Source organism: Accipiter gentilis, chromosome 6 (assembly GCF_929443795.1).
Source record: "Accipiter gentilis chromosome 6, bAccGen1.1, whole genome shotgun sequence".
Lineage (NCBI taxonomy): Eukaryota > Metazoa > Chordata > Aves > Accipitriformes > Accipitridae > Astur > Astur gentilis.
This window is the reverse complement of record NC_064885.1, coordinates 14,946,824-14,968,208: the sequence shown is the minus strand read 5'-3', so window position 1 is coordinate 14,968,208 and position 21,385 is coordinate 14,946,824. Positions and strand designations below refer to the sequence as shown.

The following is a 21,385-nucleotide window of genomic DNA, read 5'->3' as shown; positions in this document are numbered from 1 at the left end:
ACATGACATCTGTAAGCAGTGCCACAAAGGTGTGACATCCTCCCACCTGGGCATTTATGACCCCTGGAACAGGGATAAATGAGGGTTTCAATGCCATATTTTAATGCTAGCTTAGCTGTTTCTCCTGCCGCTTTCTGCCCACACCCCTTTTCCCCATTTTTTTCCATCGATGCCAAGTGTATTTCTGTGTTAAGTCTCAGTGCATCCTGCCGGCCTAGCATGGGGACCATCCCTGGGGCAAGGTGCTGCTGCTGGGGGGGGGTCAACCCAGCTGGGACCAGGCAGGGAATCCACCGGTGTCCTTTGGGAGCAAAGCCTGCGGCGCTGGGGAGATACATCCATTGCAGGGCACGAACTTGGTCCCTGCCTCCACGACGTGATGATGGGTCCGTCCCCTGCCTCCACGGGGTGATGTGGGATGGCTGCCGGCTCCACTAGCAGCTCCCTCCTGTGCACAAGAAGATCCCCATGGCCATGCCCAGCAAGGCAAAGGTCCCCAGGATGAGGCCCAACACCAGCGGGGCATGCGACCGGCTGCTCTGTTTTCCTGCAAGAGGCGAGAGGGATGGAAGTGACGACTGGGGTCACCCCTCACCATGCCACTGTATCCCCCTACCCCAGCACTGGCACGGACCCATCCTAGCGCTCTGAGCCCGCAGGATGCCAACGCAGGTGGTGTTGAGGAAATGCTGGAGGTCCTGGGTTGTCTTGGGGTACTTCATCAGCTCCCGCTCGGCAAAGGTGGCCACTGGGTCACTGCCAGGCCAGCGCCGCTCCCAGGTGGCATTGGGGACGTGGAAGGTGAGGAAAGCTGTCCCGTTGAGAGTCACCTCGTAGAAGCTGTGGGTCGTGCCGTTGGGGAAGAGGCGGCAGCCCAGGTGGCAGCCCAGGCTCTGGGTGTCTATGGGGGGCAGAGGGGGGGGGGTAGGGTCAGCACGCTCCCACCCTTTGTAGCCCATTGCCATCACCAGCATCAAGCCATGTACTGAGTTTGCAAGGTCTCGGCCTTGTGCCACCCGACCCACCCACAGCTTTGTTTTCGCTCAGTTTAGCTGCAGCCACAACCTTTCCAATGGCCAGGTGGCCAGGCTTATTTTTCCTTCCCTTATCTGCATACAGCACAGCTTCAGTTTTATAGAGACGGGAGGTTTTTCCGCGCAGAGCGAGCTATTCATCGCTCTCACGGAAGGATGCGGCACAGGGAGTGTGGGGCGAGGGGAGGTGTGGGGCTCACACCAGAGACCCCAAGGTGAGAAAGTGCTCCCCAAGGCCCTGGTAAAGAAATGCAAAGCCGGAGCAAAACTGGTTTGGGGGCAAGAAGGAAAACGAAGGTAAAACACACCCTGGGCAGGAATATCAGAGGTAACGCAGGCTTGCGGAGCAATGCAGGCAGGAACACAAAACCATTGCCATCAGCATCCCACACCTCCCGCAAAGGCTGCCGGGTGCAGGCAGGGTGCAGGTGGGGTGAAGGCAGGATGCAGGCAGGGTACAGGCAGGATGCAGGTAGGGTGCAGGCAGGGTTCAGGCAGGCTGCCTACACCTCATTTTTCCCCCAGGCTGCAGCCCCCAGCCCTTTTCCCGAGGGACAGCAGGAGGTGGAGCATCACCCTGTTCCCGGGGTGGGCTCCACGTAAGAAATTCCCAGCTCTGCAGAAGGGCTCCTTTCGCCCAGGGCAAGGTTTTGTATGTGGCCATGTCTCCGTCCCTTTGCCCAGGTGTCCCCAGAGAGCTGTCCCTGTGCACAGGCAGTGCAGGGGGGCTCCCCTTCCCCAGTGGGACCCATCCCCATGCCCCCCGGACTACCACTCACAGTCTATAGGCCTCTCCTTGCTGAAGAGCTTCACCAGCTGGCCAAAGTAGGACAGGTAGGTGATCACGTCCTGCTGCCGCCTGGCCCAGATGTCCGGGGGCTCCAGTGGCAGCACCTGGGTGACATTAAGCCCCTCCAGGAGATGGCTGAGCTGCCCGTCCAGGCTGGCATTCCCCCAGAAGACAGAGCTGCCTTTGGAGACGTGGGTCTGTTGCAGCATGGTGAAGGCGAGCGGGGCTGTGAGAGACACTGGACATCACCCGCTGCTCCTCCATCCCCGTAAGCCGTATGTTCCCTCCATGCCAACCCCAAGCCTCTCCAACCCCACCATCACCGTGTCCTTGACTTACCTGCCTGGTCCGCCCCACAGCCCAGAGCCCCACAGAGCAGCAGCAACCGGAGCATCCTGGGGACAGGGATGGGGACTGGAATGGTGGCCCCACAGCTGGCCTGGCAGGAATTAAGCAGGACCGGGGAGGTGGGGCTGCGGGAGGAGGAGAGTGGGAGTCCGGCCAGGTCTCTCCCATTTCCTTAGCCAGAGCCACCCACACCCCTTCCCTGCCGGACATGCCGGGGGTGCCGGGCCCTGCAGCACCCAGGGCTGGTGATGCGGGCTGAGGCTCTGAGCTCAGCCCAGGGCTTGCGGGACCGTACGGCACCGCTCCAGCCGGTGGGGGAGCAAGTAGACAGTGCCTGCCTCAGTTTCCCATTTGTTGGCTGGGCAGGGGCCCCATCCCCGAGGCCAGGGCGGCGGGGGGACAGCTCCAGGAAGAGAAGGGAGGGATGGGGGGAAGCAGCCTCGCAGCACCCCGCTGTACCCGTCGGGGCCCGGGGCAGACGTCCAGCGCCGGTGGTCTCGGCAAGTGCTGGTCTAGTGAGACCCCAATCCCCAGAAGGATGCGACCCTTGGGATGCAGCGTCCCCGCAGCCCCCGAAATGGGGTGGGGTGGGGGGTGGGGGTGGGGGTTGGGACCGAGAAACCCCTGGCTGGGCTTGCTCCGTACGTTTGGTTTTTAATGACACCTAAACCAATGAGAGACGAAAATTTAAAGAATACAAAGTTTATACTAAAATATCCAGCTCGTCCCCCTGGCACAGCCTGGGGCGGCATGTACGGACACGGCAGCGCCTGCCATGGGACGGTATGGCACGGTATGGCACGGTAGAGCATGGTATGGCACGGTATGGCGCGTCACGACTGCGGGAAGAGGCGTGGCCAGGCGGGGAGGGGCGTGACCTCCCGGGGTGGCGGGGCGTGGCCGCCGGCGAGGCGTGTCTCCGCGGGGGTGGGGGCGTGGCCGGCGGCGCCGGTGCCGGGAGCGCAACGATGGCGGCGGCGGCGGAGCTGGAGCGGCTGCGGATGGCGGGGGCCGGCATGGCCATCGCCGTCCTCACCAGCGGCGGCGACGCGCAAGGTGGGGTCCGGCGGGAGGGTGAAGGAGGAGGAGGAGGAGGAAGGGCGGGGGGGCAGCTCGGCCCCAGTCCCGCCCCGTGGGGGCTGCGTGTCCGTGTCCGCCCGGCTCCGCGGGGGCCTGCGGGCGCGCAGCGGGAACGCGGCCCACTCTCCTGCCCGGGCGCCCGGGGCGGGGGAGCGGGCAGGCGGGGGACACCCCTCCCTCGTGTTTCCACCCCACGGGGGTAGGGTCGGTGCGTCCCACCCGCGGCGCTTCCCCATCCCCATCCCCATCCCCATCCCCCCCCCCCCCGGAGCACCCTCCGTGGGATGTCACGGGCCCCACGGGGGAAGCCCCACGGTGGGGTCCCCCCCACCCGGGGATAAGCAGCTATTTCTAATATGTCTTGCTCTCGGGCGGTTGCTCATCTGCAGTTCCCACCCGTGCACTGAGTTTCCCTGGTCTCTGCCTGCGTGGGCCCTACCCCTCCCCCCACTCGAGGGGACACTTCGAGGTCACCTATAGGACCCGGTCCCCTGTGGGGCACGGGGTCCCTCGGGGCCATCCCGGCTCACGTCTCACCTTTCCAGGGATGAACGCCGCCGTCCGCGCCGTCACCCGCATGGGGATATACGTGGGAGCCAAGGTCTTCCTCATCTATGAGGTTGGGGTACCCCCCCCCCCCCATCACAGGCAGGGGGGAATGCCCCCCCCCCCCCCCCGTGCCGGGGTACCCCTCACCTCCACCCCCCACTTCTCCGCAGGGTTACGAGGGGCTGGTGGAAGGGGGAGACAACATCAAGCAAGCCAACTGGCTCAGCGTCTCCAACATCATCCAGCTGGTGAGGATCACCGGTGCAGCCGTGGGACCCCCAAATCCCACCCAAACCTGCGTGACGAGCTGTGTACTCCCCTCCTCTCTCTCCAGGGCGGGACGGTGATTGGCAGCGCCCGCTGCAAAGCCTTCACCACCCGTGCAGGCCGGCTGCGGGCCGCCCGTAACCTGGTGGAACACGGCATCACCAACCTCTGCGTCATCGGCGGGGATGGCAGCCTGACGGGCGCCGACATCTTCCGTTCTGAGTGGGGTGGGCTGCTGGAGGAGCTGGTCCAAGATGGTGGGTGAACCCCCCTCCCAAAACCCCTGGGTGGGTAGAGCTGAAAGCATTCAAGGCATGTTGAGGTCCAGAGGTCCACTCCATCACTGTGACCCCCAGGGACGGCTGGGCTCCTCCGCTGCAGGATCCGGCCTGATACTGGCGGGGGGACAGGAGCACCCTAAAATGGCTGGTGACATGGCCATCCCCCCCCACAGGGCAGATCAGTGAGGAGGTGGCACGAGAAAACTGCCGCCTGAACATCGTGGGGCTGGTGGGCTCCATCGACAACGACTTCTGTGGCACTGACATGACCATCGGCACTGACTCAGCGCTGCACCGCATCATGGAGGTGATCGATGCCATCACCACCACAGCACAGAGGTGAGCGGGCTGGGGGGTGGGTGCCAGGTGCTGGATCCACCCTGGGCATCACACCCACCCTCCTTCTCCCACCCATGTCCTTGCAGCCACCAGCGGACGTTCGTGCTGGAGGTGATGGGTCGCCACTGCGGGTAAGACCCCACGCGTGGGGAAGCCCATCAGTGGGACGGGATGCCACGTTTCGGGACTGGTGCTGCCACCGCCGTGTCCCCCCCAGGTACCTGGCACTGGTGTCTGGCTTGGCTTCAGGCGCCGACTGGCTCTTCATCCCTGAATCCCCTCCAGAGGACGGCTGGGAAGACCTCATGTGCGAGAGGCTCGGGGAGGTGAGGCGGGGACGAGATGGGGTTCTACAATCCCATCCCCCTTTTCTCCCCAGAGAGTCCCCGCAGGCACCCGGGCTGAGCCCCGCGGCCGGTGCCTGGTCCCTGCGAAGCTTCGGGAGCTCCCACCATTGTCCCTGTGAAATGGGGCACTCAGCCGAGCGCAAATCCAGCCCTTGCGTGCCAGGGGCAGTGCTGGCTCGGGGGCTTGGCCACCCAGAACCTGAGCCACCCCCCCAGGCAGCAGCCAACAGCGGGTAGCGGGAGGAAGGATGCTCAGACTTGGCCACCGGTGAGTTTTGGCTAAGCCACGGTGGCTGTTTTCCTCCCCATCGTGCCAGACGCGCAGCAGAGGGTCGCGGCTCAACATCATCATCATCGCGGAGGGCGCCATCGATCGCAGCGGCAAACCCATTTCCTCCAACTACGTGAAGGACGTAAGCGCCCACTCCGGCACCTGCTCTGGCACCTGCGGTGGCCGGCGGGTCCTCGGCGTGACGTTCGCTCTTCCCTGCAGCTGGTGGTGCAACGCTTGGGCTTCGACACGCGGGTCACCGTCCTCGGCCACGTGCAACGTGGAGGGACCCCGTCAGCCTTTGACCGCGTGCTGGTAGGTCCTGGGGGGGATTCAAGGAGGGGGTCACCCTGCAGAAAGGAGCAGGCAGCTGGCAACCCTGCTTCTGCCCGTTGCAAAGGACTTGCCCATTGGGATGAGGCTCAGACGGTTCCTGTGGTCTTGGGCCCGCTGTGCCGGGCAGAGCCCATTTCCCCTCGTTTGCTGCAGATTTCATGGGTTTTTAAATAAAAGCAGCAGCTCTCTGACTGTAAAGCAGGCATGCAAGCAGCTGTACTGGTTTCCAAGCCCGTGGGACCATCCCTATGTGAGCCTAGGGGAGCATCCCACCTGGCTGGCATGGGTGGCCCCGGTGTCAGGGGGGCGGTGGGTGCCCCTTTCCCTTTGCAGAGCAGCAAGATGGGGATGGAGGCGGTGATGGCGCTGCTGGAGGCCACGCCGGACACCCCCGCCTGCGTGGTGAGCCTCTCGGGGAACCAGTCGGTGCGGCTGCCGCTCATGGAGTGCGTCCAGGTGGTGAGTACCAGGGTTGGGGGGGGATCAGGCATGCCAGCCCGCTGGGTGGGGGTCCTGCTCCCCTCCCTGCAAACCTGGGTGTCATGGTGCTGCATCTCTCTCCCCACCCCAAGACGAAGGATGTGCAGAAGGCCATGGATGAGAAGAGGTTTGAGGAGGCCATCCAGCTCCGTGGGAGGTGAGGAGCGGGGACTGGGATGGGGGGAGACATCCCTATGGGGTGGCCAAAAGGACATGCTGGGATGGGGGCTTCTCCTCGAAGGGGCAGACCAGCGGCTCCTGCAGCCGGGAGGACATTCCCCCAGGCCGCAACACCCCAGGGTCCAGGTGTGCCTTGGGGCCATGCTGCCTTGTCCTTGCAGGAGCTTTGAGAACAACTGGAACATCTACAAGCTGCTGGCGCACCAGAAACCTGCACAGGAGAAGGTGAGGAGGGATGGGGATTGGCAGGGGACACTGTCTCCACCTTGGGGACACGTACCAACGTGCTGTCCCCATCCCTGTCCCTGCAGAGCCCCTTCAGCTTCGCCATCCTGAATGTGGGTGCCCCTGCCGCCGGCATGAATGCTGCCGTCAGGTCGGCCGTGCGGATCGGCATCTGCCAGGGACACACTGTCTACGTAGTGAGCGACGGCTTCGAGGGCTTGTCCAAGGGGCAGGTGAGGGGGGACAGTGAGCCTGGGTGCCATGGGTTTCCCAGGGGGATGGGTTTGGGCTTGGAGGGGGGGGGGTGCTCCCCCGCCCCAAAATCGAGCACTGCTGCTTGCAGATCCGTGAGGTGGGCTGGCACGACGTGGCAGGCTGGCTGGGACGCGGCGGGTCCATGCTGGGCACCAAGCGGTAAGCACAGCACCAGGGGGGCGAGGGGATGTAGCAGAGGGGACGCTGCTGTCCCCTGGGATTGTGGGGACCCCATGCTTACCCCGTGGTCTCTTCTACCCTTTGCCACCGCAGGACTCTGCCCAAGACCTGCATGGAAAAGATCGTGGAGAATGTGCGGAAATTCAACATCCAGGGGCTGCTGGTCATCGGGGGGTTCGAGGTGCGGGGGAACCCTTAGCCCTGTTTTGGTGGGGGCCGGGGCAGGCTGTCAGCATCCCAGGCGGTGCAGGCACCCCAAGCCATCCCTTTTGGGATGTGGATCCAGCCTCGGGGCCAGCATCTCCCCAGCCCTCGGCTGCTTGCAGGCATACGAGGGGGTGCTGCAGCTGGTGGAGGCCCGCGGGCAGTACGAGGAGCTCTGCATCATCATGTGCGTCATCCCTGCCACCATCAGCAACAACGTGCCTGGGACCGACTTCAGTCTGGGCTCAGACACGGCCGTCAACGCAGCCATGGAGGTGAGGGACAGGGTTGGGAGGGACAGCTCACAGGGTCATCCCGCTCCACCAGCTCCCATCATGTTTTGGGATGACATGTGGGAATGAACCAGCATCCCATCCCAGGCAGCAAAGATGGGTTTTCCTGGTGTGACCTCCCCTTCTCCCGGCACAGAGTTGTGACCGCATCAAGCAGTCAGCCTCGGGCACCAAGCGCCGCGTCTTCATTGTGGAGACGATGGGGGGCTACTGCGGGTACCTGTCGACCGTTACTGGCATCGCGGTGGGCGCTGACGCCGCCTACGTCTATGAAGATCCCTTCACTATCCATGACCTGAAGGTGAGTGGGACAGCAGCTGCTTTCTGGCAGCATCATTTTGGGTAAAATAAGAAGGAAAACTGGGAAAGGGAGGGCTCTGGGGCAGGGCGGGATTTGGAGGAATATGGCCAAGACCCACGAAGCCACTGGATTGATGTTAGTGGCACTTGCATCTGAACGAGAGGACCAGAGGGACCCAGGATGGCTGCCAGCATCCTGGTGTTCATCTTGCAGGCCAATGTGGAGCACTTGACCGACAAAATGAAGACGGATATCCAGAGAGGGCTGGTGCTGCGGTGAGTTGGGGACCCTTGGGGACATTTGCTGAAAAACCCAGACCCGTGGCGGGGAGCGAGGCCAGAGCTGAGCCCTTCCTGTGGTCAGAGAGGGTCCCTGGGTGCAGTGGGGTTCAGCATGGTGGGTGCATGGCATCCCGCCTGGGGATGCCATGCTCAGCCAGGGGGACAGTCCTGCGCTAGATGCCTCTGCTGGTATCCCCACCCTGGCCCCAGGGTCCTGCTGGGAAGATGGGCTGGGGCTCTGGGCCTCAGGACTACAAAACAGCAAAAAAAAAGGTGTTTAGGGGAGCATGGAGGGACCCCCTGGGGATGCCAGATTAAGGAGTAGCCCCCCAATCCCTTCCCTCTGCTCCCCCAGCAACGAGAAGTGCCACGAGCACTACACCACAGAGTTCCTCTACAACCTCTACTCCTCCGAGGGCAAAGGTATCTTCGACTGCAGGATTAATGTCCTGGGCCACCTCCAGCAGGTACGGGGATGGGGCCATACGGGCAACCACTGTTCCCAGGAGCCGGGTGGGCTTGACATCACCATTTCTCTGCCCCCAGGGAGGAGCCCCAACCCCCTTTGACCGCAACTATGGGACCAAGCTGGGAGTGAAGGCAGTGCTGTGGATGTCAGAGAAGCTGCAGGAGGTCTACCGCAAGGGTGAGCCGAGGGCTGGGGGTCCCGTGGTGGGGTGGGAGGCGGGAGGCTGGTGGCACTCCGCAGCCCCTGCTGCTCCCGGCTCGACCACTTGGCCCCCAGCAAGGTGGCCATGGTCGGCTGTGTCCCCCTCCCAGGGCGCGTGTTTGCCAACTCAGGTGACTCTGCCTGCGTGATCGGGCTCAGGAAGAAGGTGGTAGCCTTCAGCCCTGTGACAGAGCTCAAGAAAGTCACTGATTTCGAGTAAGTCCCTGTCTCCATGCCCCAGCGGTTCACCAGGTTCTGGGGGGACCTTCCTGGGTCATCCCCAGGGTCACTTGAGAGCCGCATCCCCCCCCTGCACAGGCACAGGCTGCCCCAGGAGCAGTGGTGGCTGAACCTGCGGCTGATGCTGAAGATGCTCGCCAACTACCAGATCAGCCTGACCGAGTATATCTCAGGGAAGATGGAGCACGTCACCCGCCGCACGCTCAGTATTGAGAAGGGCTTCTAGTTCCACCAGCCTGAGCTGTAGTCCCCCTCTGCGTCCACTCCATCCCCACGTGCTGCTCGGAGAGCACTGGGTCCCCCCCTGTTCTCAGTAGCCTTGTAGCTTTGCCATCGACCCCTTAAAGCAGGCAGAGCCTGATCCCAGCTCCCAAAACAGCACAATCCTGCCCCAAATCGCTGGTCCAGGATCTGGTCCCTGTGCAGATGCAGAAAAGAGATGTTGCTAGAGCCCAGCTGCACAGCCCAGACCCTTCATCATCCCTTAACAGTTTATTCCTATTATTTAATGATGGGGTATCTTGATTCCTTATTAGCGGCTTGACCGCCTGAGCCAACTGCTGCTTTTAGTTGCCCGCCCTGCGTGTGGGAGGGGAGCTGAGGAGGATGCGGCACCATCCCAGAGCGGGTAAGGGCTGGTCCCGAGGGCTTTTGGCTGCCCCGTGAGCCCTGGTAAAGCTCTATCCTCCCATGGCGTTTGCTCGGTGGGGTGTCTCAAGGGCTCAGCGCAGAGCACCAGTCCTTGGCAAGCCCTTCTTCCCCGGCCACCTCGCATGACGCTTGGCTGCGACTGTCACTGTGTGGCCCCGGGTGCCGCCGACGGGGCCATGCCCATCATCTCATGGCTGCTCTGTGACCACCCAAATCTTGTACCGTTCGCGGCGCTGCTCTCCTCCTCTAGAGATAAAACCTGCTGGAGCCAAACCTGCCTTGCTGGAGAGTGATCATTGCACACCGAGTCCCCACGGGGAGGAATGCAGGGACAGACCTGGGATTAGGATGGGGGTGAGCAAAGCCAGATGGTTTGCCAGAGCCAGATTAATGCTGGGCCAGGATCTGCTTAATGTATCCTCAAAGCCTGGGAGAGTGGAATCACGGGCGCCCTCTCCCTGGTTGGGCAGCAGTGGGTGCAAGGTCAGCATCCTTCTGCGGGCAGACTTCGCAATCCCAGAGAAAAATTGCTTCTCCCTTGTTTTGGTTCCCACCTTCAAAGAAAGTGCAGAAGTGATTTATCAAGGCAATGTGTTTGTTTGTTAAGGCAGTTTCTCAGGGCGGCTGCCAAGTGTGCCGGCTCCCGCGTGCAGCACTTGGGCTTGGCTGAGCTCCGCCACGCTCGGCCGATGCCAGACGGCTGCGCGTAGCCCCTTTCCCAGGCTGCTTTCCTCCTGGGCTTTCGGCTGATGGCTCCAGCCTCTGGGATATTGCCAGCATGAGGACGTGTCACAGTCGTTTGGGTTGAACGTGCAGTTGTTTCTTCACCTCCTTGGAGTTGTCCTCAAGTGACAAGTCCCCCTTGATTTCAGTGCTTTTCCTCTAGCTGGCCACATTACTTGTTTTAGGCTTTGGAGGAAGATTATTTTATCTTCCCTGCTAGAGTTGGACACATAGAGAAATAGCAGACCTTGCTTACGGAGGCAGCATCGCTGCTATTCCTGGACAAGTATCTGCTCTGGGGACCCCAGGCACAGACCTAGCTGCTCATCCCAATGGTGGGAAGGCAGTGGGTGGGAAATGGGCTCTTCCACCATCCCATGTGCTGCTATCAAGGATCCCCAACCAGCTCCCAAGTGAGACCCACCCCAATCAGCCACGGACTGCCACATCACGGTGGTCCCACACACCTGCCTTACCGTTGGCCTCTGGGAGTCCCTGAGGATGGTTTGAACATGAATCATGCTGGATCTGTGCCTGCGGGCAGACAGCCATTGGCATTTTCCATGACTGGGAAATGTCTGCCCTCCCCCTCCATATCCCCCACTGAGGCAGGTCAGGGCAAAAGCAAGTCATGCCAAAAAGCCCTGCAGTTGTACCATAGCCCAGGTGGAGCCTCATGCCCGGGTGCAGCTGGCAGGCCCTGGGCATTCGGCTCCTCTCCAGAACGCCTTTTCTCCAGCCTGGCAGTCTCGGCAGCAGGCAGGACACCAGAGGGGCTGGCATGGCACAGCAGCCCTCCAGCAGCCAGGTTTAGGGTGAGAATGGGGAAGGGGGTGTCCCCACGCTCAGACCAGCTGTACGTTTGCATGCACTTGGGAACAGGGATCACTGCAGCCCTAACACCTCATTTCCACCCAAAAAAAAAACAATCCTGGAGTGCCAAATTCCTGGGGGGAGATGAACAGGCACAGCCCCTGCATTCCATGGGGGGTAACCACCCCGTGCCCTGCAAGGATGAGCAGGAGGGGACATGGTGACTGTGCACCCAGGCTCCCGGTACATCCAGCCCAGCCCTGGCTTCCCCTTGTACCCAGAGGGAAGGCAAAGCAAAAAGCCATGAGCATCTCACAGCAGAAAGGCTGCCAGGTCCCCAGAGTGAAGAGGTGTGAGCCAAAGGGGCCAGCCTCCCCCGGGGCTGTGCCAAAAGCGAGTGGGATGCCGCAGGGTCACCCTGCAAGGAGCGGTCGGGAGCATCAAGGACAGCTTGCCTGGCAGTGGGACCACCGGCACCAGCCAATTATGACGAGCATGGCACCTAGGTGGCAAGCTCTGCTCAGGGACTGTCGTGCCATCGGGGATTAACAGCCCAACTTCTCCAGTTGGAGAGGGGAGCAGCCTCAGGCCACAGCGATTGGTCCATTAACCAGCTTCACCACAAACCAGCTCTGACGACAAATGATGATGCTTGCTTTGATCACTCTCCTCCCAGCAAAGCTGGGGGGTTTGGCATACCCAAACTGCAGCTCTCCCCCATTCCCTGACAAGGCAGCCAGGTGCAACTTCTGCCACCGAGCAGGCTGCCGAAAGAGCCTGGGAGAGGACTTGCACTCAGCACAAGGGCAAGATATAAACAAGATGACAGGTTAAGTCTCTTGGGCCCTGGCTGTCAAGGGAAGTCTGGTCTATTATAAATCACACTGGCCATTTAAATGCAGCTGGGTTTAATGCAAAAGGCAAGAACTAGGTCATGTGAGGAGTTAAAGGCATCAGCAATCTTCACCCAATCTACGAGTGTCAAACTGTCCCCCCTCCCACCAAGGTCAAGTAAACAGGCTTGTGGACACAGGGCTGTCACCATCCCTGAGGAGCGTTCCTTGTTCCTTCCTAGCCGCATGACCTGGCATGCAGGGGCTCGTACACCTGTACTACAAATGGGGAGAGTGGGGACATGGAAAGGCCACACTGCCCTGCATGGCACTGGGGTCCGCAGTGGCACAGGGGGTTCGTGTCCTACATCTCAGGGGCCATCCTCCTGCCCCAGCAGGCTTTGCACCTCCACACGAGCAAGCCAGCTTTGCTCATCATCGCTTCGGCTTCCTGCGCTTGTGGCTGCAAGAAGGTTCCCAAATAGCACAGCGCCTTGAAAAGCAGCCCCTGCAGCAGCCCAGTGCAGTATCAACCAGCACCGGAGGCGGGCGAGCCATGTCATGGGTCCAGTGAAGCGGGAAGGCGCAGGGGCCCACAGCCCTCCTCCTGCTCCAGCAGGGTTAACAATGCAAGCCCTGAACCAGACGTAATGGAGCAATGCCCAGAGTCAGTTGTTCTCACTATGTTTGCTGAACCCCAGCCACAACTTACACATCCTAGAGGGATAATTGGTTTTATTTGGTATGTCACAACATTTTAGTTTGTATTTAACAGCTCTACAAAATCTTAGTAAATGCAGCTTTTTCAGCTAACAAGAAATGCCACCCCTGATGTATGCACAAGCTGTTAACACTTGGCTTGTTTTCTCCTAACTGCAAAACGCACAGGAGCTTTTTACTCTGACATTCAGTTTCCTTAAGCTGCTCTAATGCCTGCAGGGGCATGTGGGGGTAAGAATACAGCTGAGCATTCAGGATGTGGGAGAAAGTAATTTCTGTTTCACCTAGGTTGCACTGAGCTTTTCTTCGGGCCACCTGACCACCAAGTCAGATGCTGCATGCGCTAACAAGGACCAGAAGAAGTCAGGAGGTGAAGATAAATTAAGAATTTGACATTGACCTTCACAAATCTGCACCAGACAGTTCTTGGTGATCATTTCAGGCAGTGTCTCCCTGACAGACTTCACAAAAACAAATCTTTGTGGCAGAAACTGCCTTTCAAGTCTGCTACACACAAAGACAGGCTGGCCAAGGGCAAATCTGACAGGGAGCCACCAACAAGGAGCGACCTTTCCAGCTGTCAGCAGGCTTTGCCATCCCCCTTTGATTGCACAGCACAGCAGCACCTCTCACTGCAGCCCTGCTCACTTTTGCGTTGCTGATTCGTCTGCAGCTCCCATCAAACAGCCCCAGTGACACGAGATACAAACGTTAACGGAGCCTGCTATGCAAGCAGGAAAGCTCCCGAGAGCTGGGTCAGGTGCTGCCAGCCCCAGCATGATATGCACAGCCAGGGGTGATGTCAGGAGCTACAGGGGCGGCCAGCAGCACCCCTTCCCAGTCCCTCCACAAAGGAAGCGCAGCAGGAGCACCAAGGCTTTGGCTGCAGCCAGGCATGTGTAGACAGAATGGTGCTGCAAGTCTGGGTCTGGGGGGTGCTCCAGGGATGTTTGTAATGGGCACCATCACTCCTCCTGCAGCTCCTTCTTCTGCAAGGCCTGGAGCCTCCTCCCCACCGTCTGCTGGATGATCTCCAGACTCTCTGCATCCAGTTCCTTCATAAGAAGCAGGATGGCATTCAGGACATTGTTCTGTCGGGACGAGACAGACACTGCTTTATACAAGCATGTTAACACCAGCCCAGGAAAGGACACTTGATTTTCAAAGAGCTGCTCTTTCTAGGAACTCCACTACCACCACCACCACCAGCAGTTTGCAATGGACATCTGCAGCTACAGGTACAGAACAACCAAGCCCTTGGGGCAAACATGGGCAGAGACTGCGTGTAGCTAACTGGAATGCAGGACAAACCCGTCCACCCAGTCCTGCACAGACTGCCCGCATGCCTCTGGCTCCTTGGCCACCCTCCCAGCTAGCTTCTCTAAGGAAAAGCATATTCAAGAGCAGCTGCCCTCTCTCTCCAGCGTGACTGCATGTAGGATGGGAAAGGATAAGAACCACCTGATCCGTGTGGAGGATGGGAAAGGACACGAACCTTCTGATCTGAGGAATAAGAGCTGGTAGAATTGCAAAAGCAAGAGCTGGAAGGAACCTTTGAAGGCCCTCCCAGCCCAACACTCCCACCAAGGCAGAACTACTGCCAACACCAGACCATGGCTCTGTCAAACCATGTCTTGAAAAACTCCAGGGAGAGATTCCACAGCCTCTCTAAATATCTGTCCTTCTAGGGAAAATCTTTTTCCTAACATCCAACCTGAACCTCCCAGCTACAATGTGTAGCCATTTCCCCTTCTTTAATGTTTTCTTTTCCTGAAGGCCAGGTAGTACTCACGCTGCTGCAAAGCAATACACTCAAGTATGCTTAAAACATGAATGAAAGAGATATCGCAGGTAACTGGTATCAGAATGAGGCAGAACGTGGTCTAGATCTCATTCTGGCCTTCCTGTACCAACTGAAGGCACTGAACCCAGCAGACAGCAATTCTCAGCTTGAACAGCCAAGATCCATGAGGTTCATCCAAGGCTACACCATGGAGGGGGCTGAGGAACCACCTAAGCTTTCAGTTCAGCAGTCTCTGCCAGGCCAACACTCTACTGGCTGCATTTCAGCCACTGCCCAACTTAGCGCAACCACAGCGCAGGGACACACGTGAGCTCGTATACAGACAGACCAAGAGGACAAACTCCATCAGGCTTTCTTTATATTGCATGATGTCTTAAAGATGAAAAGCAATTTGGTCTTTAAAGATACTCACTCTCCTCTTTCGGTTGCAGTCTGTCTCTCGAGGTGAAAAGGAGGAAAACTTATCCCTCGGAACAGGCTTCATACCAAGCTCCTCTCGAATTTTGCTAAAGAAGGGGAGGAAGAACAAATGTTATGATGACCAGCTGGGAGAACCTTACTCTGCCAGGCCAATACTTTCTAATCATGGGCAACCACGGAAGTACCACCTAGCTGAAGGACTCAAGGCACACCTGTTCACACATCACCACTGCCTACAGACCACAACACCCCAAGCAAAACTCCCACATGTAGCAAGAGCCTCACAGCTATAAAATGTAAACGAGCATGCTGCCACAAGGAGTCTGCTCGCAGCCCCACCTGGGACAACAGGTACCCATGCCTGATGCTAGCTGGGACTGCAGACCATGTAACACTGCACTTGAACAACACATGCCACAGCGCTGACCTGTGTCAAAGCATGTCACAGAAGCAGAGCTAAGCAGGAATGGACTGGAGCTCATACTTCAGAGAGGATCCATCTCTCTCTGCACATGCAGCTGACACACTTGAGAGTAAGTACCCACCTACAGAAGAGCCTGTTTTGCAGATACAGAACAAGACCCACAGGTGCTATTAAACCAGCACAGCTCCATCACAGTCAAATTTGCACCAGCTGCAGGCCTGGCCCATGGAATATCAGGGGTGGCTGGCTGGGTCCTTTCATGCTACATGCGAGTTCAGCCCAGAAATCCTAACAGCTCACAAGCTAGCCCTCACTTTGTCTCCTCGAGACTGAAGTTCAGCAGTTCACTCTCAGTCTCTGTTGTGGATTCAGCAGCACTGGATTCAATGGACTCAGGGCAGCCATTCTCCACGTTCCTCCTTGCTGGTGGGGCCGTGATCTCCTCGCCATCAACCAGGGCCTGGGACAGTTCTTCCTCTGTCACAGCTGCAAAAGCCAAAACAAAAGCCTGCTGCAATGAACTCCAGCAGCCTAGGAAGACAGCATCTGTAATGGGGCAGGTACTGCTGGTGCAGAGCCATACTGCAAGGGTCTGGTCCAAAAATCATCCTTTGTACTGGCCTTTTGCTTTCATCCTCCTCCTGCAGTAAAACCTGCACAGGAGAACACTGGCAGCTGTCACCAGTCTCTCAAAGTGGGAAAGATAACAGGGAGGGATGCAAACATGCTTTACCATTTCTTGCCTCTGGAGAAGGCTCAAAAAGCCACCAAATTACTGCTATCAGACAGAAAAGCTTCTCATTTTTTTACAACAGCAGATCCAATTACAGAATCCTTGTTTTGCCACAGCAAAGGAGAGAGCTCTAAAAAACCGCCAATTAGTGGTACTGTGTCAGCTATAATGAAGCGCTCTCAGTCCCACTAGTGTTAGCTCTGCAGGGAAGGGAAGGGAGAAAACAGCTTAGAAGTGGTAGATCTTGCAGAGGGGACGCTCGACCTCCAACACATCCTGACTCAAGGAAGAGTCAAAGGATGCCTTAAAGAGAGGAACAAAGACATCACTGGTTTCCAGTTCACCCTGCCCATGGCTTGGGGCTGTTCGTTTACCTGCAAACACCCACCTTGGTTATCAAGCTTCTGCAGGCTGGGTAGGTTACGCAGCACTGTCATTCGGTAGTGGTGGGGGTCCGACCCACAACAGGGATTTTCTGACAGCCACAGGACCCTCAGCCGGGGTAAGTTTTTGAGGTAGAAGAGCTCATTTAGGCTTGCAATGTTGTTCTTCCTCAGATAGAGTTCACTCAGATTCTGGCACTGATTCAGCGGCTCGAGGTCCGAGATGCCATTCACACTGAAGAGAGATCACAGGATCAAGCAAGCCCATCCCTCCCTCACTGTACTGTTCAGGTGGGAGCACAGCCCCTGTGGCACAGCAGCTTTCCAGCCCCCTCTCCTGCCACAGCTTCACTGAGGAGCCTCTCCCCAGCACAGCATGGCATGGCAAGAGACATTCGGGGCCTATGGCTTATAGCATTTCATCTTTTTCAACAGAACAAAGAATTAAAAAAGCAGGCTCTCCTCTCTGCTGAAGATGACAAACAGCCTTTCCTTCCTCCAAACACCCATCACACTTGCACCCTTTTCTGTAGCAGTTCCTCAGACACACTGAAGGAGACCCCATTAAGATTTCCAAGCTAAAAAGCTCAATTTTGCAGATAGCACTGGCTTTGTGGGATCCACAGGACTGGGGAAAGATGGGTGTGTTACAGGGAGGCTTGTGGAAATTAAAAGCTCTGCAAGATCCACGAAGCATTTCAACAAGCATTCTGTAAACTGGCCGCATACAGAGGCCTAGAAGATCCCCATCCAAACTACAGAATAGGACTTACGGAGCAACAATCCTAAGAGGTTTTAACACTTCTCGAAACAGGGATTATTTTCTCAAGTAGCAAAGGGAAAGGCGCAGAGGAGCTAGCAGAAGAATAATCATTTCTGCATCTCTGCCGCTTGAGAAATTGGGCATGAAGAGCCAGTCAGCTCAGACACACAACCACGGAAAGGTGGTAAGAAACCAAAGGCCAAGCCACAGCCCCATAAGAAAGGCGATTTCCCTGCCCCCCTCCAAGGCTGGCAGCCTGACATTCACCTGAATGTGATCACCTCGATGTTGGGCAAATCCCGGCATATCGATATCTGGGCAGGAAGAGACAGAAACAGCAAGTTGGCACTCCCAGAAAAAAATACATAAATAAAAGCAATTTAAATCACAAACAAGCAAGATAAAAGCAATAACAGGAATTTAGGTTTGCTTCAGTCTAACCCAAGCTTAACACCACCAGAGAGATTTGCTGCCACAGTCAGTGCAGAGTCAGCAGCTCCTCTGCCCAGGAGTGGAAGCGCAGACACCAGCCAGCATCACGCTGCTCTTCTGCTCCAGCAACTCTGCAGTCTCCAAGATGGTTTTCTAGCCACCGCACACAAGAAGGGATCTCTCTTACCCCTGAGAGCCCTCTCCTAACGAGAGGGCGTCATCTAACCAGATGAGGTAGGACTCGGGGTCCTGCTCTCTGTGCAGGGTTTCAGAGAGGAATTTTCCAAGCGCTCTCTGGAAACAACATCGAACCCTTTTTTTTTGGTGTTGTTGTTTTTTTTTGTTATGAGATGCTAATCAATCCTGAAAAGCACTGCAGCTCCCTGGCAGCGGGCCAGCCCAAACCCAGGCCTGCGCCTTCCTCAGCGCCCCATCAACCCCATCCCCTTCCCTGCTCCGGCTGCCAGCCCAGGCTAAGGCTTCTCTCCGGCAGCACCACTGGGGTGCGGGGCCGGGGCTCGACAACGGCTGCCCCAACCGGGAGCCGTGGGACTCCTGCTCGCTGGCTCGTCCTGTCAGGATGGGAGAGGGCTGCCCGGTACTTACATCCGTCAGGCGGCTGCCCCTGCGGGAGGAGAGCAAGGGGGGGTGTCAGTGGCAGCACGGCAGGGCCCAGCGGCCCACCCGCTGCCCCCACGCCCGGCCTGCACAGCCCCCGCGCCCCCACCAAAGCTGCTCTACCACGGCCCACCACGAGCCTCGTTGTCGTCGTCGTCCCCCCCCCCCCCCCCCCTGCAACCTAGCCCTGCCTGCCCCCCCCCCACACTCCGTCGCGGCCTGCCCGTGCCCGCCCGCCCCCAGGTCGCGCCCGCCGGCGCCCACCAGCAGTTGAGGCGGCGGACACCATCGAGCGCGGCGGCCTTGGCCCGAGCCAGCACGGCCGCCCGCGTCAGCCTCATGGCCGGGCCGCGCCGCCGCCGCCGCCGCCGCCGCCGCCGCCAGGGGCGGGACCCGCCGCCCACGCAGGCTCCTCCCGGGCGGGCCGGGCCCGGCCCAGGCACCGGAGCTCGGCGGGGCACTGCCCAGCCTTCCCCTCCCCGTCCTGCCGCCGGGAGGGCGCCCGGGAAGGGCAGGCCGTGAGGCGGGGAGCGGGGGCAGCTCCCCCCCGGGCTCTGCTGCTCGGGCTTTGCCCACCCTGAGTTTAGCTGTCTTGCCTGCGGTAGGCTGGGCGCCCCCCGGGGCTTCCGAGGTGCAGTTTTATATAATTACTTCATATATATATGTAAGTTTTATTATTCCTTTTGTTACATCTTATTAGAGAATGTTTCATATGCATAGCTACACCTTTATGGATATATATTTATATCTTAACTTCACACGTGAGCATATATACTCCTATATCTGTATCTATATATGAAGTGTGCATAAATAAAACATACACATATTTCTACACCACCTTATATATTAATACATAGAAATACAGGTAGCACTGCTGACTGCACCGACACCAGGAGCCCCAAGGCCAGACCTCCATCACAATTCGGGGTAAAATTGCTGTGCTATGCCTCCATTTTGTGTCTTCAGGGGCTTAACGCAGCTTTGGTGGCTGAATGGGGGTAGCTGCAATGAAAAGGCCCAGAGAAGCAGTGTGGTTAGCAAAGGCTTGCAGTCCAAAATAAGGGGTTAATGCAGAGTTTCCCAATGTTTTTCTGCATGTTTCTGCCTTATTCAGCAACAGAAATAACTGCAGGATAGAGGGTTGTGGTTATTTAGTTGTTTACGCTGGTGTTTTGGTGCAGCGGTTCAAATACGTTGGAACTGAACCCTCCATTATGGTGGTGGTGATGGGCTTGTGCTGGGGAGAGGAGATGGGGTGGCATTGAGCTCCCTACCTTTCTTGTTCCCCCACTTCTGGATAAGCAAAGGGCCAAGAGATGGATTTATTGGGATTGATGGGCATGCACTTTTCAGGAAAATGTGGGATAAACACGTTGGGCAGATCATTCCTCTGCATTTTCTTCTCAGCGCTGGGCTGCCATCACACCCATGGACAGCTAGCCAGCCGGGACCTCTGGCTGGGAGGCCAGAGCGTGGGTGTTGCACTGAGGTTTTTAGAGTTTTTTAGCACTTGGAAGCAGCTGAAGCAATTTTTGGAGTTCTTGATTTTTCTGTATGCACCTGTTCACAGGACAGCTGGCATGAGGTGGCTGCTGAGACACAGGATTTGGCTGCTTGGGCCATGTGTCAGTGAAGGCAGCTGCAGGATCCGAATCCTCGGTGTCACAGGAGGAACAGCAATGTACACGGCTTTGCAGTATTTTCGTTCTCCAAATCCCAGGCTGCTTTCACTTCCAGTGGAATATGGAAACACCTGAGCACACTTTCAACTGCCCAGCTGCACAATCCCAGCCCCACTGTTGGCAGCCAAGCCTGTCCCTGACACAGGCTAAATAGATTAAGGAATCTTCTCTAGGTGCCACAGAGAGGTTTGCTGACAAAATTACAGTTCAGCCAGTTTAAACATACACATCCTCCTCTGTCTGCTCTGACTCCTCTCTTGCGACTGAAACATGCGCAAAAGATTGTTTCATTCAGGTTAATTAAATAAAATCTATTTTAATCCCTAATTTAATACTGCAAGTAGTATCAGTAATAATCTTGGGCAGATCTCCTCCCCGGTCTTTAAAAAGGAGGAAGCTTAAATAATGCATATAGACTTGTGAAGCGTGTTAAAGTAGCAGCCTGAAAAGAAGAACAAAAGAACCACTGAGGTCTAGGACCACACAGCCTTGTAAGGCTGGGTAGGATCACCTACAATCCCTCGCATGTCCACCTCCTGCTTGCAGCCCTGCAGTGTCATCTAAAAGATTTTTCAAGGCTCCGGTGCAGAGATTGAAACTCCCCACCACGACCTCCCCAGGCTCTCAGCTTGTCTTGTACTCAGCCGTGATGAGGTCCGACTTGCCCATTAATTCCTGGTGGCAGGTTGTTGCTCGCTTCTCAGCTCCATATGAACAAGAGACCAAAAAGCTCTTTGTATGCTTGGGCTCATATCTAGAGTATCTTTGGTTAGGTCTGCCCTACATGGTAGCCACACGTTCTCTTCCCAGCTCTATATATCAGTGTTTTATATAATGAACCTATTATCGCTTAATTGCTTTGTGGAGGGTCCAGGAAAGCCAATTCTTCCCCATAATCCATATGTGTATTTTCTCATTTCAGAAGAGCTCTCACTTCTGATCAGTGGCTTTTGCTGTGACCCGTGATTCCTCCATGCAGGGTATCACAGCTTACTTGCAATGCCCACAGCCGCTTCAGAAAGAGGTGCTTTGAACTGCCGAGCATCCTGGCTACTAAACCGAACCTTGCCCAGACGTGCTATGGATTGCTGTTGGTGTGTGATTCACGGCCAAGGGAATTTGAAGGAGCTGGGAGCTGCCACTGCTGATGATGACAGGAAGTGCTGCTGGTAGTAGTCCTGAGTGTCATTGTTGCTGCCAGGATCAGCACCTGCCCCTGCTGCCAGTCGCAGTCACACCTCCATGCCGTTCTTTGTGCTTGTCACCACCATCACCTATGGGGTGTCTGCCGTCACAGTTATCAGCGGTTACTTCCTCCGTTGGCCACAGTGGTACTCGCTAACATCCCCATGCAGATGGCACTGCCCATACGGACACCCTCCTCTGGAGTCTTGGCAGTAGGCAGCCTCACTGCTGTAGCTGGGAGGGCAACCAG

At 57.6% G+C, this 21,385-nt stretch overlaps 3 protein-coding genes across 3 annotated transcripts; 1 reads left to right on the top strand and 2 right to left on the bottom strand.

Annotated features, from left to right (window-relative positions):
• On the bottom strand, nucleotides 1-2,340 carry PROCR (protein C receptor). Its single transcript, XM_049802689.1, is given in 5 exon segments — nucleotides 1-547; nucleotides 635-901; nucleotides 1,814-2,050; nucleotides 2,164-2,268; nucleotides 2,271-2,340. Coding segments are annotated over 5 exon segments (792 nt in total). The 3' UTR covers nucleotides 1-434.
• A 748-nt stretch (nucleotides 2,341-3,088) lies between these two features.
• On the top strand, nucleotides 3,089-9,875 carry PFKL (phosphofructokinase, liver type). Its single transcript, XM_049802663.1, has 22 exons — nucleotides 3,089-3,228; nucleotides 3,798-3,871; nucleotides 3,972-4,049; nucleotides 4,136-4,325; nucleotides 4,523-4,688; nucleotides 4,775-4,819; nucleotides 4,906-5,014; nucleotides 5,353-5,448; nucleotides 5,529-5,621; nucleotides 5,976-6,101; nucleotides 6,215-6,279; nucleotides 6,464-6,527; nucleotides 6,614-6,760; nucleotides 6,871-6,941; nucleotides 7,056-7,143; nucleotides 7,289-7,441; nucleotides 7,596-7,760; nucleotides 7,974-8,035; nucleotides 8,397-8,508; nucleotides 8,588-8,687; nucleotides 8,822-8,927; nucleotides 9,030-9,875. The coding sequence occupies exons 1-22, from the start codon at nucleotides 3,141-3,143 to the stop codon at nucleotides 9,175-9,177; spliced, it is 2,346 nt and encodes a 781-aa protein (XP_049658620.1). The 5' UTR covers nucleotides 3,089-3,140; the 3' UTR covers nucleotides 9,178-9,875.
• Nucleotides 9,876-12,375: 2,500 nt separating this feature from the next.
• Nucleotides 12,376-18,629, bottom strand: CFAP410 (cilia and flagella associated protein 410). The gene is made up of 7 exons (XM_049802692.1): nucleotides 18,533-18,629; nucleotides 18,257-18,275; nucleotides 17,486-17,532; nucleotides 16,461-16,690; nucleotides 15,654-15,825; nucleotides 14,908-15,001; nucleotides 12,376-13,782 (listed from the first exon to the last, which is right to left on the bottom strand). The coding sequence occupies exons 1-7, from the start codon at nucleotides 18,607-18,609 to the stop codon at nucleotides 13,657-13,659; spliced, it is 765 nt and encodes a 254-aa protein (XP_049658649.1). The 5' UTR covers nucleotides 18,610-18,629; the 3' UTR covers nucleotides 12,376-13,656.
• Nucleotides 18,630-21,385: the final 2,756 nt, after the last annotated feature.